The 17991-nt window shown below is 40.4% G+C and overlaps 1 protein-coding gene across 1 annotated transcript; it reads left to right on the forward strand.

Moving 5' to 3' along the window:
* The first annotated feature begins 480 nt into the window (after positions 1 to 480).
* Positions 481 to 15264, forward strand: ST6GALNAC5 (ST6 (alpha-N-acetyl-neuraminyl-2,3-beta-galactosyl-1,3)-N-acetylgalactosaminide alpha-2,6-sialyltransferase 5). Its single transcript, XM_009707702.1, has 4 exons — positions 481 to 552; positions 1038 to 1447; positions 6836 to 6943; positions 14387 to 15264. The coding sequence occupies exons 1-4, from the start codon at positions 481 to 483 to the stop codon at positions 14616 to 14618; spliced, it is 822 nt and encodes a 273-aa protein (XP_009706004.1). The 3' UTR covers positions 14619 to 15264.
* Positions 15265 to 17991: the final 2727 nt, after the last annotated feature.

Here is a 17991-nt window from a genome sequence, read left to right on the forward strand (position 1 = left end):
CACTATGTAAGCTCTGTAATCTGATGTTACTGGGCTTAAATGCTGCAAAATACTGGTTCATGGAGGGCCACCAAGGCACACCTTCAAAGAGTGTTTATTGTGCTCTTGTTAGAAAGGAGCACTTTGGGGATGCTGTAACCCTTTGCCTCTTTTCTAGTTCTCATGCTGAGCAGCAGATAACATTTACAGGTATCAGCAAGAAGAGTACGTATCCACTGAAAGAGAATTGGTCCTGTTTCAGCCAAAACCAGGACAGTGGCATACGTCAGTAATATGATTTATCGTGTTTTCAATTGCATGAAAGCTTGTTTTACTCTTCTGATTCCATTAGGTCAGCCACTCACTGAACAGGCACCTCCTGTTCCATTTTACTGTGTAACTTTTAAACATGACCTGACAAGCTAGAAAAAGTTCAGTGCACTAACTCACGGTCATATAAAATACATGCTGACATTAATGACCAGCTCTGATTGTCAAACCATGAAGGAGGTACAAGAGCACAGCAGTGGTTATGGCACCAACTTGGAAATAGCGTGCAAGGATTGGACGAAGGTGTAACTCTCTTCCCTTAGCAAAATGTCGTGATCCCAAGGTTGAAAAGCTATTCATACCTGTGCTTATGAGGACTTCTGATGGAGTATTTCCTGCAAAAAACTGGAAGAGAGGAAGAATCAAAAATACTCCAATTATAGCTTATTTATGGCAAGTGGAAGAAGTACAATCCTAAGCAGCTGGGAACAGTATAGAAGCTGTTGTGATTACTGTATATGAAGCAGCAATAGAAAGGAGGATTTAAACAGTGGACTTAACTCCACAGAGGAACTTTAAGGGCTATACACATATACTACATTTTCCTGATCTACAAAATGTACAGGTAATGTATCCCCAGTTATTTGGGAAGACTGTTGGGAGAGATTTATGTAAAGTCCTCTGAGATTTTTGCTGTAAAATATGCCATGTACACATAAAATATAGTCACCATGTAGTGAATGGGAAGATAATCTACAGCTAATTTTGAAGTATGTATGTCTTTGCAGCCTTTAAAAATGCACTGCAAGAGTTGTGCATTGGTAACCAGCTCTGGACACCTTCTGGGAAGTAAACAAGGTGAGAGAATCGACGAGACAGAGTGCGTAATACGAATGAATGATGCACCTACTCGAGGTTATGGAAAAGATGTTGGAAACAAAACAAGCCTTCGAGTCATTGCACACTCCAGTATTCAGAGGATTTTGCGAAATCGCAACGAACTCTTAAATATGAGCCACGGTGCTGTGTTTATCTTCTGGGGTCCTAGCAGCTACATGAGGAGAGATGGTAAAGGCTTGGTGTATAATAACCTGCAGCTGATGAATCAGATACTGCCTCAATTAAAAGCATATATGATTTCTCGCCACAAGATGCTTCAATTTGATGACCTTTTTAAACGGGAAACTGGGAAAGACAGGTGAGAACTTCTGGGGATACATTTGGGGGATGTCATACAGTAATAAAATAACGTAGTTTATCTATACCAATTTCAGATCTGCTCAGAGGGACCATCACGCCCATTAAATCTTCTGCCTCATGAGTTGTGTATGGTATGACATGCCAAATAACATCACTTGTAACATAAGTAAAAAATATGCATCAAAATAATTTGTATGGAGTATTGCCTTACCAACTTAGAATACCAGAATCTGGATGTACCGTTTATACAGCCAAGGAGGCAGAAGCTGTTTAAATCTCACTTTGGGGTAATATACCTGAAAGTTTTTTTACTGATTCTGAAAAATCAGAATGGATAGGTTATGTTTTCTTATAGAGGAAATGCCGCCATTCAGTGAATTATAATAGCCGTTTACTGGATTTAAGCATTCTTGGAACACTGCAGCTGTAAAGCTTCTTGTGAAACAAATAAACATTAGTCATACATTAGGTGCTTCACAACAGTTCATCTTATGTTTCCAACTGGGAAAAGGGAAGTTATTATGATAGTTAGATCTTTATGAGACTGTTTATGACTTGTAGGCTGATCTTCAAATCAAATTTTTCATAAGTGACCCACTGCAGGACTTGAGCATTTTCACATATGTTTGAAAATGGGCATTTAAACCAAAGACTTCCTAGCAAGAAATACAGTCCTATTTTTTACTTATTAAATATGCTGCTGTAAAAATGGAACAGGGTCCTCACTTAGGTACAGATGAAGAGGTGGGTTTATTATGTAGTAACTCATGGTGGGATTTTCTAGCTTCACAAATACTACACATACACACCAAAGCTTGGAGCGGGGCTCAATCCTCTTGTGAACAAGGAGGACTCAAGAGCACAGACTCTTGTTTTCTGAGCTGCACAACAAATGCAGAACTAGTGTTAGAGGAAACCGTTGTACCCTCTTAGCTGACAGCGACTGTATCTTTGCTTGGCAACTGCTGCCTTTCTCATACCCCACATGGTTTGCTTGCAGAGTTCTGTTCAGTTACAGTGGATCAAACTACACACCTAAGTTCTTGATTGACTCACATTAACACTAGAGCACACAGTAACTTGGTCAGTTTCTTAGCATTAAAGGTCCTTTTCTCTCCATCCTCAAATCAGTGCTTGTCAGTCTCTGCCAGAAGGAGAAGGAAGGATAACAAGGGGAGACACCCTGCCAATTCTGATGTGTTATGGTCTTTTCCAGGTTTGTTCACCCAGAGCAGAGTGCAGTAAGAAGGTGAACTAAGCATTTGAAACCTTCAAGAAGAGCGCAAAGGATTATCTGTATGCCCAGTATTTACAAAGGCGTGGAAGTTAACAAGGCTGTAGTTGCACTGTAACATGGGCCACCATCAGCCCTAAGGGTCAGACCCTGTACACAAGGAACACACACTGCCACTTCCCTTTCCTGGAGTACTCTTTCAGTGTAAGACCACATGCAGTCCCCAGTTTTGAGGAACAGTTTACCTGTTCTGCTTCAGTCTGGCCAGTTCTGCCATGGGGAGCCAGGGTCCCATGCCTTTCCTGACACTTGCTGTGCAATTTCAGGGAAGCTGCTCCTTCTGGTTCTCCATCACCCATCCAGAGCAAGAGACCTATAACTGTGCATGTGATGAAAGCACTTCTTTTTTCTGCGCAGGCACCAGGCTCAGTCTTGGCTCCTGAAATATTCTGAAGGCATTTGAGACATTAATGACATTATAACAAGTTTATAGCGGACTCAGTCATGGGCACCCTGAACTCCCAGTGTGAATCAAGGGCACTTGGATGCTAGCAAAATTCAGCCTCATGAACCAGTCCTGTTGCTTTTAAGAAATTGAAGGCTCTGCTTGTGTATGAACAACTCCTTTACAGGGCACATACAGCATACTTGAAGGACTAAGAAGATTAAAATGGGAGATGAAAATAAATGAATAGGCAGCACAGAAAAAGAGAGGGAGGAGGAAAAGAATCATGGGTAGGAAGGAATTTGTAAGGGAAGAAAATTTATGTAGCGCTGGGGGCAGAAGCAGAACATTGTACAGCCCAGAATGTTGCTGTTCCCTGGGAGGTTTCTGCTGAGCTCTTGACATTAGTGCCTGCAAAAAACAAAGGGGAGAGAGAGAAGCCTGATTGCAAGGTTGCAATAATCAAACCATTCATTTCTCTCTTGAAAATTATGAGAAAAAAGCTATTGTGCTTTTCGGAAAAAAGCTGATTTTGAAGTGAAGGGAAACCTTCAGAAAACATTGCCAGTTAAATAGTATGGTGAATGACAAAGGCTGCAGAGCAATATACTTGGTATTATAAAGTAACTGTACTTGAAAATAACTTTATAATTGAATAAGGGTACATTAAGAAAATATGATTCAGAACCAATATTATAGTAATTAGATAAAGGAAGCATAAATGAAATAACTGCAGGAAGAGTATTTCCATAGAGATTATAAATGAGATTTTGGTGGAGCAGAAAGGCCTTTAATTGTAATTTAGTGTGCACTACAGAATTATCAGCACAGCGTGTTAATTCATCATATAAAAGAATATCTGATAATTTCCCCTAATAAGCACATGACAGTTCTTCATATTCTTTCAATACAGCTGATTAGGTATAAAAACACTATTCTTTTGTTGGACTGTTGTTCAGATCTTCTATGAAAAGGCAAGACACTCTCACCCTGTTTCTGTATTGCTGTCCTACAGACATGGTATTTAAAGAGGCCAAAGTGGTACTTGAATAAATTTTAAAATCTTTACTTCATTGTTTACATTTTAAGCTAGTTTAAATTCAGTTATTCTCCTAGTTACTGAAAACACTAAATCACAGCATAAGTATGTGTAAACAAAAAGAAAACTAACCCAGCAGACAGCCTAGCTGCGTTTCCTGACCTGTGCAAAGCCCAGCCACTTCGGTCACGGTCTAGATAGGACTGCTCTCTCAGATTTGGAATGTAAGGTCTTAGGCACCTAAAACAGTGGCCTTGTGCAAGCTCCAAAGTACTGTTAACCTGAACATGTTCCTGAATTATCTAGCAATTCATAGGCTCAGAAACTCTCAAGTGGCAGGAAAGCAAATTTCTTAGGCTTTTCCCTACCTTTCCCTTTCCTAATAATTTTGAGTCCAAAATTCTTATTTACTGTTTTGTATTGTTGCAGTGCCTGAAGGCCTCTGCTGAGCTTATGACCCATCTATGACATTGTGACAAATTGCACCACGACCCCCAAGCTTAAGTGCAAATTCAGAAAATAAGTAAGGCCCCATAATTGGAGCTAATGAGATGCTTAAATCATGTTATTCGCCAAATGCTAGCTTAGCCTGAAAGTCTATATGTTAGAAGCAGTAAAAACGTACATGTCAGGAGTTCATACATTACCAGGTGACCCACAAAGGACAGGAAAAATTACCTGGGCTCCCCAGCATCCTTCAGGCATTTTTGGTTAAAGAATTCCCTTATGTTTAGAAGTGCCTTTTAAGCAGCCTGCACTGATACCACCACTTGTTTTTGTCTTCGCAATAGTCTAATTCGCAGAGGAAACAGGAAATCTTGGTACAAGGCATTCCTCAATCTGACAGCGCTCAAAACATCTCCCTCCTACTGCCCTGTAGGTCACCTACTTGGAACTAGCTTGCTTAGCATTAGCTTGAGAAGCTGCCTGGTGGGCTCCTGCCTGCTGAATTACATATTAGTGATTGTTGGCATTTGCTGGCAGTGGCTGTTGTGGCTTCTGGTCCCTGCTTCTAGGGCTGTTGTGCATTCTGCTGTCACTGGGCAAACTGTAAAAGATGGCCTTGGAACTGGGGTCAGGACCTGGGATTCCCAGGTGACTGCTCTGATGAGAACCTTATGTTCTCTGTTGTGGTTTTTTTTTTTTTTTGGGGGGGGGGGGGAGGGCATGTCACAAAACTTTGCAGGTGTCAGGCAGATATAGGTGTGGTGGAATGGGGTTAACGTAGGTGCCATATTAGTACAATGTGACACAGTGCACAAGCCATCCAAGAGCCTGCACTTGCTCTCATGGTGCCTCAGCTTTAGTAAGAGATGAAAGCACAGCCAGTCACTGGGACAGGCTGTCATCAGGAATCTGAGGCCTTTTTGGGTTGCAGATGATACAAGCTTGAACTTCTTCCTGAAGGACTTCTCTAGCTGTGAGGAGCCATTAGGGAGACCTGCTGTCTCTTTCTTGAACAGTATTTGAAAGGAGACCTTTGAGTAAACTTGTTTTCTCTGAAGCAAATAAATACCGGACCTTATATAGCTCTGTTTCAAAGAGAGGGGCTTGACTTGGTCCTGTGAGGGTGCCCCTAAACATGCCTTTATAACACCTTTAAGATATGCTCCTCACTGGCATTTCCTTGACCCTCCCGTTCCAAGACTGCCAGCTCTCCCTCGGCACAGGGACAGCGCAGAAACTTAACCCTGGACTGGCATGTTCAGTGCATGTGCCAGGCAACTAGTAACCATTATAGTACCCAGCTCTTCTATACTAAACAGCAAGGGCAAGCAAACACTAGGAAGAGGAAATGTTACTGTTGCTGTTTTGCAGATAAGAACCTGTGATAGAGCAAAATTTAAGCACAGCTTGGAAATCCCTTACCTCTGCGAGCAGTTACATAGACATATCTCCTATTTTGCATAAATAATACTGGGATCAGTTGTGCTTCTTTTAAAGATTTCTCCCAGCCTACAGAGAAGGCCAGGAAAGCAGCTGCCTTAGAGGGCTCCCTTGCAGTGCTCTCATTCGTATTCAAAGGTCCCACCAGGCAGGGATGGGACTCAGGGCAGGCAGAGGGGTAGCACTTAGGACAAAGGTTTTCCAGGCTGGACAAGGGACAGGCATAGCTGCAGCTAACTAAGAGTTTACTGCCAGCAGTCACAGTGAGTGGCTGGGAGCTTCTAGAAACCAAATCACGGACGGGGTGGGAGGAAAGGTGGTTAGACCAAGCACTTGAGGCCAGGTGTCACTCCAGAAGACGGGCTCCTCTGCATGCTGTGGGAGACAACATTTTAAGCAGCCCTCTTCATCCCCCATGATGCATCTTCCTGAGCACTTCATGTGTAAGATCCATTAAGTTATTATAGATGTGTTTAGATGACTAGCAGAGGAATATAAATATAGGACATGAAGTTTCAGTCACTAAAGTAAACTTACCAAAAGGTCAACTAAATATTAACGTTGCTGTGCCCAAAATTAATTACAGCACAGGAAGTTTCTGCATAGATTAGTCCACTGAGAAGACACTAGCAAAATCATTAAAAGATGAATGAGCAAAGTAATCTTTGTTGCCCAGTTTTCATAAATTTTCACAAGAGTAAAAAAAAATGCCTGGAAATTGCTTCAGATATCTCAAGAATTATTTGTCAGCCTAGAAACATAATTATGTTTTTGCTTTCAGGAAGATATCCAACACTTGGCTTAGCACGGGCTGGTTCACAATGACTATCGCATTAGAGCTCTGTGACAGGATAAACGTTTATGGCATGGTGCCACCGGATTTCTGCAGGTAGGATTTATTTTGGAACCATTATTAGCCAACAAGGTTGAATGTTACAGATAAATATCTGAATCCTTTAATTTTTTTCTTCCTGCAACATGTCTTTAGTCCTCTTAAAGCAATTAATTAACATGTCCCAAGATCTGATTCTGAAAAGAACAAACAGCATTTAATTATGTTATATAAAATATTTAAAAATTTTGTTTGTAGTGTGGGAGAATTAATCCATCTTGTTGGTTTCTTTTAGTCTCTGAATATTTATCTGCTAAAAGTAATGCAATAATTGGCATGAAATTAATCTGAAAAAAAGGAGTACTGGAAAACATTACTTTTAATTTGTTTTTAAAGTTTCCCCCCAGTTAATAGAGGAACAGAGTTCTCAGAGCGTCTAGTTTCTAAATTGAACTTCTTACACAACTGAAATTAAGATTGTTGTATCTCTGTCACATGAATCCCAGTCTGCCAGTAAACTAGTTTCCTAAATAATCGCCACCAAAAAACGCCCAGAATTTGGACTCACTGAATAGATGATCAGTCCTGTAATCACCCATTTTGGGGTTGCAGGGTGTGGGCCACAAGTGGTAGAAGCAGCACACAAATTCTGTCAGTGGACGCTATGTGACCCCTTCACGCTGTTTTATAAAGGAACAGCTTGTGTACATTTTACGGCTACGTTGTGCCTCCAGCCATATTTAGGAATTGGACCCAAGGTGCTGGTTAAGGTTTCCCAGTATGGTCAGTGATACAGGGAAACAGTCTTCAGGACTTCTGGTACTGGACCAAAATCACATTAGTCACATGATGCAAACTACCGATCCATTATAAATTCAGACAAATGTGGTTTACATCAGCAATCTTTATGCTGACTTCAGTATCACCTGTCCATCCATTACTAGGCCTAGCACTCTGGCCTTTCTGAACAATGTGGTTATGTGCCCACAGCTAGTCCTGATCCCATTTGCACTGTTAGGTGACGCAGCAATGCACAGAGCTGGTACTGGCAGTCTGGAACTATGACATCAGTGTAATGTTTCACCACCTGCTCACAAATCCCTTTCACTAAGAAGTACTTGCTTGAATTTTCTGTTGCAAATTTAGGGATCTCACTTAAGTCTCGTTCATTGACTAATTCAAGATGCCTTTCAGGGGCAAGGGGAGCAAAGCTGCAGTGGCAGCTTAGCTTATCTGTCAAAGAACAGGACTACTTTGACTTTCTTCTGAACACTGGAAAGGATCATTCAGGAATCTGCATTTGTCTTGGGCACACAGTAGAAATCCCTGAAGAAATTATAAAATATCAACACTAAAATACACTTTGTGAGAATTTCTACAAATTATAACAAAAAACTGATGATAAATGCTGTGATGTACTGCCAGATTTCATCATGAATTCTCCAAGGAAAATAACAAACTAGAGCAGATATTCCAGACAACATAAATACCTTCCACAGCACAGCATTTCAGTTAGACAAGACACACTTCTTCAGTTTCTGCACATGGCTGGTCTGTCTTACTCCAGAAGTGGCTGTATTCCAGTGGCACATGGAAGTAATTCTTAAATAAACTGATGATCTGAAAATGCATAAGACAGCAATTCACTGCAAAGCAATGCTCATTCCTAACTTTTCAGGCAAAAAGTCAGAGAAGTTTAGACACATACACTTAATTAAAAAAAAATCAAACTGTTTTTAAGAGAGGCTAAAATTGTCACTGAGACCCTATGAAAGGCTTTCGTAGAATCGATACACTGAAATCAAATGGATATAATATTAAATTATAACACAGGAAAGGCTGTAATCAATCCTACCGTTGATAGATGTAATAATGCTTACAGCCTGCATTAAAAAAAAATCTTCACATAAAGGTACACTCACCTGGTCATAAAAAGGGAAAAGGTAGTTTCTTAATCAAAAGAATATGAAGTGTCTTTACTTCAAGTTTATTCCTCAGGTGATGAAGGGGAAAACTGTAGCTGTCATGCCTGGAAGAAGTTATCCATAAAGATCTATGAAAGGAACCTCTTGCCATAAATACAGTTAACCTTCTTGGTTTGCTCTTCAGCCACTCGTTAAGAAGTTAAAAGTGCTTCCTGTCAAAGAAATAAGGCAACAGAATAGAATAGCAGAAAGAAAGAAATACTCTGTAATTTTAAGCCGTATTTTGTGGTTTTCAGTCAGACAAAATACAAATCTACCATTAACCTCGCCCCCTCTCCCCCAAAAGCCCCACAAAACCCCACCCTTGCCTCTCTCATGTGTGTGCAAGACGGTATAGATACTTTAGTTGCTGTGCAATGAGAGAATCATTAAGATTTGAAAAAAAAAATTAATACTCTTATTTCTATTCAAAGTTAATATCACCAAATTTACAACTTCAGCAGATACCCATTATTTTTAAAGTATTAATTTGTGGAGTAAGTAATGAGTGTGGGTGATCACTGTCATGGAACTAAATTGGTATCACATCTGCAACGTGAAGGACATCTCAAAGGCACCATGAATATCATATTGTTGATTCTGCTACAAATTATTAGCTTAAGATCATTAACCAAATTGCTTCCCACCCATGCAGGAAAAATAGTCTAGTGAAGGAGTCTGGACTACAGACCAAAAGATTTGTCACTATTAATTACAGCAACGTGTTTTAGATTCATCTCTATTTACTTTCACTGGACATTGATTTTTATAGCTGAACTGGAATTGGTGACCTGATTATTATAAATTTCTAGTACTTTACAGCAAAGCTATATGCAGTATCGAATCCCTTTACTTTGCTACAGATTTATGCTGTAGTAAGGGTTAAGGCTTTGATATTGCTCTCATGCTGTTAAACACATCTCACTTGCACATTCTAGAATAAGATGAAAGCTTGTGCTTCCATGCATATTGCAAAGATTTTGGAGATTGCGTGTACCTCCCTCTTCTGACACAAGACAGACAAACCATCTTGCTGTTTTTTCCAGTGCTCAGGGACCCAATCCTAGCCTCTGCTGGAGCAAACCAGCACCCCAGATGGGAAGCATTTCCCTCCCTGAGCTCCCCATGGCAGCCTGCTCTGCACAGGACTCACTCCTGAACAGGGACATCAAGGATTTTCCTCTTGCCTCCCTACACCAACAGCCAGATTGGGGTGCACGGATAGCACCACAATTCCTGAAGGCACTGCAACACTGCTGCTTTTCTTTGTGGCAGCTCAGCAGAGCCAGGGGGGAAGGACGCAGACAAGCCTCAATGCAGTCTGTAGTAAATCCAATCCCTGTCCATTGGAGTATCAGCAGCAGTGAGAGGTTGGTTCCTTGCAGGTATCTCTGGGTACTCATGTACACAAGGAAAACTCAAGGTGTTGGTGAGAAGAGCTCTCTTTAACTCCTCTTCATGGGCCTTCTGGAACTCACAGAAACTTAAAGCTTAATTCTGAGCCTTATTTTAGCGAACATGAATAATTTTTGCTCCAATTACGGAGCCAGATCGTTTTCCTGTAAGAATCCTCATTTGACTGCCAGGCCATTTCCCATCTGTGATAATTTGCCTGAAAATTGGCATTTGAAATCCTTTAATTTACTCCTTTGGGTACAGCTTTTAAATCTAGTGTTTTCTTACCTCCCTCTCTACACTTTAAATTGCTTTAAATCAAGTGCAAAGAAGCAGTTGTTGCTAGTTTCCCAGGGCTTATGAGGGGCTTGATGGAAGAAGGGGTGCTCACAGGATTGTAAACTGTCTGGGAGATGATAGTCACGTCCTTTGGTCCATGTGCCTGAATCTCACTTCATTACCTTAATAACCTAATAACAAAATGCATAAATGGTTCAGAAAACAAGGCGAGCATGGAGGTCAAGGAAATGGGATCCTGGGAATAGAAGGCAAAAAATAATTCAGAAATCTTCACAGTCCTGGCACAGCACCTTGCCCATCACTCAATGTATTAATGACACTTTATTCACCCTTCAAAATATGAATTATTTTACAAAGTGTGTGAGTATATATAGTTTTGGTGGGTTGATTTATAATGGCTCTTCATTTGTAAAGGAAAAGGTTGACCAGAACATGATATGGGATGGCCTTGTTTTTCTGCCTTGATTCTTTTGAGGCAAATGTTGTTTGCTGTATTTTCAGCTTTCACTGTGGGTAGGTACCAGCTGGGGAAAATGTGCACTGAAGTGGCAAACAGTAGATGACTGACACTGGGTACAAGCACGCACACGGTTGCTGTGCTGGCAGGCTATTATACAGGAAGTATAGTATCTTTTACAGAGGAACTTTCCTAGATTCTCCCAGCTGTGATATTAATATGCATGCAAAGTCTGACAAAATACTGATTAATGTCCAGTATCAGTCAGTGATAAAACAGCATCTGTTTTAATGTTAATAAATGAGGTGGCAAGCAATTTCCGTATAGAAATTACTCATGCATTTCATTTGCTGGTGACACAAGCTAATTGCAGAGTTAGAAGATAACACAGTACAGTTAATTTGGGTTATGGTGTAGTTACTCAAGCCAGAGTTCAAATCCAGACCTTACCAGCATGCAATCTAGGGGAATCCAGAACTCCCACAAAAGGGGAAGGACTTCAGACAAAACGGCCTAGGTATCAAACTGCCTTTCAGAGTTCCTAAATCCAAAATACAACTTTTGGAATTTAGCCTCAAAGCCGCAAATCAGCTGCAGAGTAGTCTTGGAGAGGTCTAAAGCCACCAGCATTTTCATTTTTGCACTGAATTCACCTCCAGTTCAGCCAGTAGAACTGCATACAAGCCTTGACAGCACCCATCAGGGCATGCCTGAACCCAACAGGGTGCCCAAACCGACCGTGCTCCTCTGCCTCGCTCACCTGCCAGGCCCTGTGCAGCAGGTGTCTCTGGGCTCTTTCTGATGGGACCTTGCACGAAATATAGTGACCCGTTACAGCTGGGGGCTAAGGGCACCCACTTAGGATACGCTGGTGTTAGTTTCAGAGCCTTTGATGTAATGTGGAATCCCTGTCTTCCAAAAGGAAATCCATTGCTATAATACCCACAGGTAGAATACGGGTAACACAGGAGACAGAGCGCTTCCTGGGAGGTACAGGCTTCAAAATGTTGCCTCAGAGAGGCAACAGAAGAGTGTAACCCTAGGTAAATACTAAGTTATCAGAGTGAGAGAGAAGAAAGAGGAGCACTATATCAAGCCTTCTCTCCTTCCTCTCTCCGTCTGATCCACCTGCACCCTGTCCCTATATACTTGGGTTTTGTGTAGAAGGAAAAAAAAAAAAAAAGACCAGCGTTCCTATAGATCCTCCATGAGAAATCTGATTCCAGTTATCAACATCATCCATTGCGCGTTTTAGCGTATAGCAAAGGAATAAGGAGGAGACAGAGAGCAGTTAATTTCCTGCTTTTTGCTCTTCCAGTTAATGTTCTCGAAACCCAACTCAGGGTTCATTAAAAAAGGGGTGGGGTGGGGCAGTGGCAGGAGGATCCCCACCAAATGCACCTGGAGGTATCGAGGCCAGCAGCGTTGCAGGCTCACTCTGCACTACTGGGCCCTCAGCAGTTAACTTGTGACCGCATTTGTTCAAAGTCTGTTGTGGAGATATGTTTCCAACTTGACTAATCCTAACTTTAAAGCAGTAAATTTACTCTGAGCAATATAGGTGTACCCTTGAGAACACAAGAGTAAAATCCAGCTTCAATTCAGAAAGGAAGAGCAGTCTAAGTGAGAGGCAGAGGCCTATTTGTTTAGTAGTTCTTAAGAAAAAATAAATCACATTAAAGTGTATCCTGTTAGATTTACAGTAACCATACAAATGATTCATTTAAGAGATTATAAATCCAATGTATCAAAAAAGTATGTGAAAAATTAATTGAAGCTTGAGATCTAATAGTTGTAGCTGAAGAAAAAAAGTACTACATTTCTACATGAAGGGTATATTTTTACATTACAAATATGTTTTCTGTAGGTGAGGTACTGAAAGATTTCTTTTCACTCTTACGTATTCCGGTGAGAATACAAACAGTAAATTTAGAATCCATCTTATTCTAGGAATGTAATTTTGTTGTTATTCTGGTCTTACAAGATTGATCACCGTGTTGTGTTACTAGGAAGCCAGATTGATTGAATTAAAACGTTAATCTAAGGTACAAATGGAAAGCAGCAGCAGTATCACACATTACCACCTTATATACAATATGGTTAATGGTAAAAGAAGAAAAATTAGAGAATTGCCTAGGTGACAGAATTACATGGTAAAAATAATGATCAGGACAGAAGACTGACAGATTGTGGATGCATTCAGTTGAAAGTGAGCTTAAATATTAGCTCTTCAAAATGAAAATAATCAACTCTATATTAGAGCTGACAGCCCTGAATCTGCATGAGATTTCTTGCTCTGCACTAGGGTCCTCTTCAGCTCAGGCTTTTAACACAGAGCAGTTCCAAGGCTTCACTAGATGGCAACATTTGGATTATTTGGATTAACTTCTGCCACCAAAATAGTTTGTTGGTAGCAACTGTGCAGACCAGTACAATTGGGTTATTTTGTCTGGGACAGCTATCTCTCGTTGAATTTATGACAGAGAGTGTGGTATAGTGTCAGCCCCAAATGCCTGTGCCCAAAGTAAAACCATAATAGGTACAGTTTAATGTACAGAATAAAACAAAAGGAGGATTAATCACTCTGGCTTATTACAGTACAAATGTGCCTTTTACAGAATGTAACATCAAAACATTGAGGTTGGAACTGCTCAAATGAACTTCATCCTAAATATCTAATTGGTCCTGTGCATATCCTATGTGTCACCACATGAGTACACATCTCCTGCTGGTTAATGCCGATGGGCTCACAAGGTCAGAAAGCTACTATGGGTGAATGTTTTTAATTTTTAGCTTAGATACATGAAAGTTTTCATTGTAAAAATCAAAACCGAACTCATTTGTGTATCAGATGTTTGACTATAAACCCAGCAACACTAGACTGTATCACAGACCTGGCATGCCTATACACTTATTGAAGTTGTGCACTCAGAACCTCATGCGCCGTGCTGGGAATGTTCAGCTGAGCTGATGTGACACAGATAACCACCTCCCCTCTATCTTGCCCTTCCCTTTCTTCCCCCAGTTCAGTAAATACCTCTGTAAGGCTTTTTACAAATCACAATCTAGATATAAATCTCTTTTAAGCTGTTTGCTTCAGATTTCATAGTAACACAGCCCTGCAGCACTCTCCCTTGTTTTTGAGCTACTGCTATCCTTTATTTAACTGGGAGGAGGGGATTAAAGGAGAGCAATAGAAAGAGCAAAGAAAAACCTTTGCCCCATTCTGATGTATTAAATATGCAAGAAAACTACAGCTACCTAGAAATTTGGTTTAACTGGGAGAAAAAGTGCATTTGAACCCATCAGTTTATTAAAGATAGCATCTTTTCAATCAGTAAAAAAGAACATCTCGGGCTTCCATCTATTTTCTCTCTTTCACAGGGATCCTAATCATCTTTCAGTACCTTATCATTATTATGAACCTTTGGGACCTGATGAATGCACAATGTACATTTCACACGAGCGGGGACGAAAGGGCAGTCATCATCGTTTCATCACAGAGAAACGAGTGTTTGAGAACTGGGCACGGACATTCAATATTCACTTTTTCCAACCAGACTGGAAACCAGAACCCCTCACTGTAAATCAGCCTGAGATTAAATCGGTGGTCTGAGGGATGAATGCACAAGACCGCAATCACAGTCACCTACTGTGTCAGCCCTCAGGGCGCTGGATCTCCTGGGACAGCAAGGCAACCTAGAGAACGGTAACAGGATTTGCAGCTGATAAACTGCAACAGCAGTCAGGAAGTTACGATGAAGGAGCAGAGCATATCAAGAGTACTTTCTGTCAAAGTGTGTATTAATCCAGTATATAGCCTTTTTTGGCCATCTGACTTCCTGTATGTGTATGTGATTTGTGAAAAACAACTTCAGTATCATTAACGGATGGTTAATTCATTATGGTTTTTTTAAAGTATAATGCCACTGAATTTTCATAGTGAAAACTTACAGTATTTATTTAATGGAGGTTTTTATGCAACCTAGGCCAGTATTTTTCTAATTCACAGTTATGTGGTGGTTTATCTTTCATAGTCTTTCAAATCCAAAATTAATATTGCTGATGGTTTGAAAGGCCTAGCTTTTTATTTATAAAATTTGTTTGAAAAATATGATTCTATATAGCATGTAATTAATATTTGATCTGGAAATGTTGCATTTCTTTTAAAAATTTTGGGCTGTGTTCCAGCCTAAAGCCTTTAACAGCAAGAATGGTCCCATGTGCAGCTCTAGCTAACTTTACATTCTGATATCTCATGTTAATATGAAAACGGTAGTGAAGATTCTGTTTGATATTCATGTGCATTTGCTGCTGTGCTATCAAGCTGCTGTTTTCTAATTAGGGGTGGGAGGAAAGAGGGCAAAGTTTATCCAAAAAAATCACTGGCTATAGCAGCATGCTTTTCAGTGAAGAGACCAGGCTAAGGCTGCAGGGACTGTGTTCTGTTTTGCCTCTTGTAGTCCTGCAAGAGGCAGAGGGAACAACACTCCTGAGGCAACAGACTACAAACCGGGCAACAACTGCTTGAAACAACATGACCAGATTCCTGAAATCAAGAAGTAAAACTACAAGGTACTACAATACCACCCATTCTAGTGAAAAAGCTGACAACACTGGACTTGCAAAAATCTCTGCCTTCCACTGTTCCAAGATCATCACTGATCTCGAGAGATCCTGGATCGCATTGAAGTTGGGATGTGAAAAAAAAGTCCCACAATTACAAAATTGTCCCCTTGAAAAGAGCAAAATTACACTTGGCAGTTTTTTTGGGGAAGTACATGCGCATGGCGAGTCCCTGCGAACCAAGCGGACGGACAATGCTAGTGCTGTATATGGAACCTCACGGTGTGAATTACTGGGTTACATTTGGCTTGTGAATAAAGAAGATTTCAGTTACAGTATTATTTTTCCTTTTGCCTCACAAACATTAAATCTCTAATTTCTTGGAAGTCATCAGTAGGAGTAACTATTGCATGAAACATTATACCTCAGGTGATTCAAGGTGTCTCTCATTAGACAAACACTAAAGCTAGAACAAAGATACTACCTTAAAACATCTAAATCCAAGAAGCTGAACCTCAGAAGCAATACCTAGAACTGGGACCAAACTCACTATCATTTAAACCCACTCACAACCCAGGGTCTTCCTCTTTCCAAAACTGGACAGCAATAGCTGCAGCTGCCCTGCAGGTACCCCCACACTCTGGAGACAAAGCGAACAGCCCTGTCAGGGGCAAAACAATGTTGCCCCTGTAACACTGCCTGGGCCTGAAGAGCAGGCCTCCACCAGCCAACTCTCCTTGCTGCAGCCCTCCCCGCTGTCAAAGAGCAGGAAACCATAACCTTTTTGCCTTAAAAGCTTTCTTTTGGTGTTCTTTCTGGTACACAACACTCAGCACACAAACTGAATGCAAAGCTCTGCTATTGCCAGTTGCTTGTAACCTGTCTCTTGTCAGCTGGTGTTTAACTCTCCCTCTTTCACTGATTGGGTTTTACTCCTTCCACTTGATTTCACAACATTCTACAAAAAACAGAATGGATTTTGAAGTAATGGTAATCTGAACATCCTTTTCAGCATGTGTACTGGGACACGTATCCAGCATGTATTGCTCAAATTGATGAACTCTGTCAAATTGATTTACAGATCATTTCTAATGTGGCTGCAGGAGATGGTACAGATGACAGTAGGTCCTCTGATGCCACCATTCTTTTGTTATTCTATTAGTGATATAAAAAAATCTTGTCATTCTAAAATAGAGCTTTTAGTTTTTCCATTATTCGAGGGCTGCAGGATGTGTATGCTAAGTGTTTAGTTATGTTGTTATTAAAACCAGATTATTTTAATATAATTACAGTGATCTACTTTTAGTATTCAGTAGAAACATGGGGACTTGCCAGACTCTGTTGTGCTCCACATGCGTCTTTCCTGTCTGCAAGACTGGTCAATACCAAGTAGATCAGATGAAGCATTAAGAATGTGAAGAAGAAACACGGGATAAACTGACAGTAAGTCTCCTAACTTCTATGCAGACTGATTGTAAATATTCCATCTTCAGTTCTGTTAATAACAACTATGTGTTCTTGTTACCCTTATACACATCCAGTCTTTTAAAGAAAACAAACCCAAAACTCCCTTTAGTCTCATTGGTCTCCTGTGAAGTTTCAGCAAGTTCTCCCATCTAATTACAAAAAGTATGAAGGAGTATTTTCTAGGAGTCCATGACACCTGTATATATAAAACTCACTGCAAAAGGAATTTGATGAAGCCAAGGAGACAGCAAGTGTTAAATAAGATCCATCACACAGATTTATATGGAATATAAATCCAGTCCAAAAAGCACAAGTTGTAGGAGTGGAGAAGAAACGTAAATAATTTTTAAAGTGCTGCAATTTTAATTTACAAATTACTGATGTATTCTTCCGTAAAAGCGCAATTTTTGAACTACAGCATCTCCTGCTACATTTCAGCCTGAAGTAAGGTTTTACGGCCTAGTTATAAAACAAACAGATTTATGACAGAAAATGCTGTCAGACCAGAGATAAGTAGTACAAACTAGGCACTGCTGCCATTCCCTGGTTTATGCCGTCATCTTACACTCTTCACGATAGTTTGATTGATTCATGATCTTCAGCACGCATCATTTCACATATTAAAAACTGTTACAAAACAGTGTTTACAGACATCAGCGATTTTAAGATCTATGTTACTTTAGTTCCTAACTCCTTGCATACTTTATGCTTTTATGCTTGGCTTCATCAGAGTAGCTATTTTTCATCTCCAAGAACCGAACCATAGCTCTTATGCCGCAATGTCTGCAACTGGAATTGAGAATGATAAAGAAAATATCTCTGCAACTAAGAACAGAAAAATACAACCATTGCTTTCTGTTATTTTGGCACAATGGTTGCAAGATACCCAGCTAACAGAATCACAATACAACGCAAAAACACGATGCACTTTGAGAAAACCTTACATCCAAAGTGTT

The sequence above is a fragment of the Cariama cristata genome, unplaced genomic scaffold, assembly GCF_000690535.1.
Source record: "Cariama cristata isolate BGI_N322 unplaced genomic scaffold, ASM69053v1 scaffold34309, whole genome shotgun sequence".
Lineage (NCBI taxonomy): Eukaryota > Metazoa > Chordata > Aves > Cariamiformes > Cariamidae > Cariama > Cariama cristata.

Excerpts from the sequence above, each read along its gene's own strand:
- ST6GALNAC5 (XM_009707702.1), top strand. The coding sequence starts at position 481 with ATGAAGGAGGTACAAGAGCACAGCAGTGGTTATGGCACCAACTTGGAA. Across the intron at positions 1,448-6,835 it reads CGGGAAACTGGGAAAGACAG|GAAGATATCCAACACTTGGC; the intron begins GTGAGAACTTCT and ends TTTTGCTTTCAG. Across the intron at positions 6,944-14,386 it reads GTGCCACCGGATTTCTGCAG|GGATCCTAATCATCTTTCAG; the intron begins GTAGGATTTATT and ends TCTCTTTCACAG.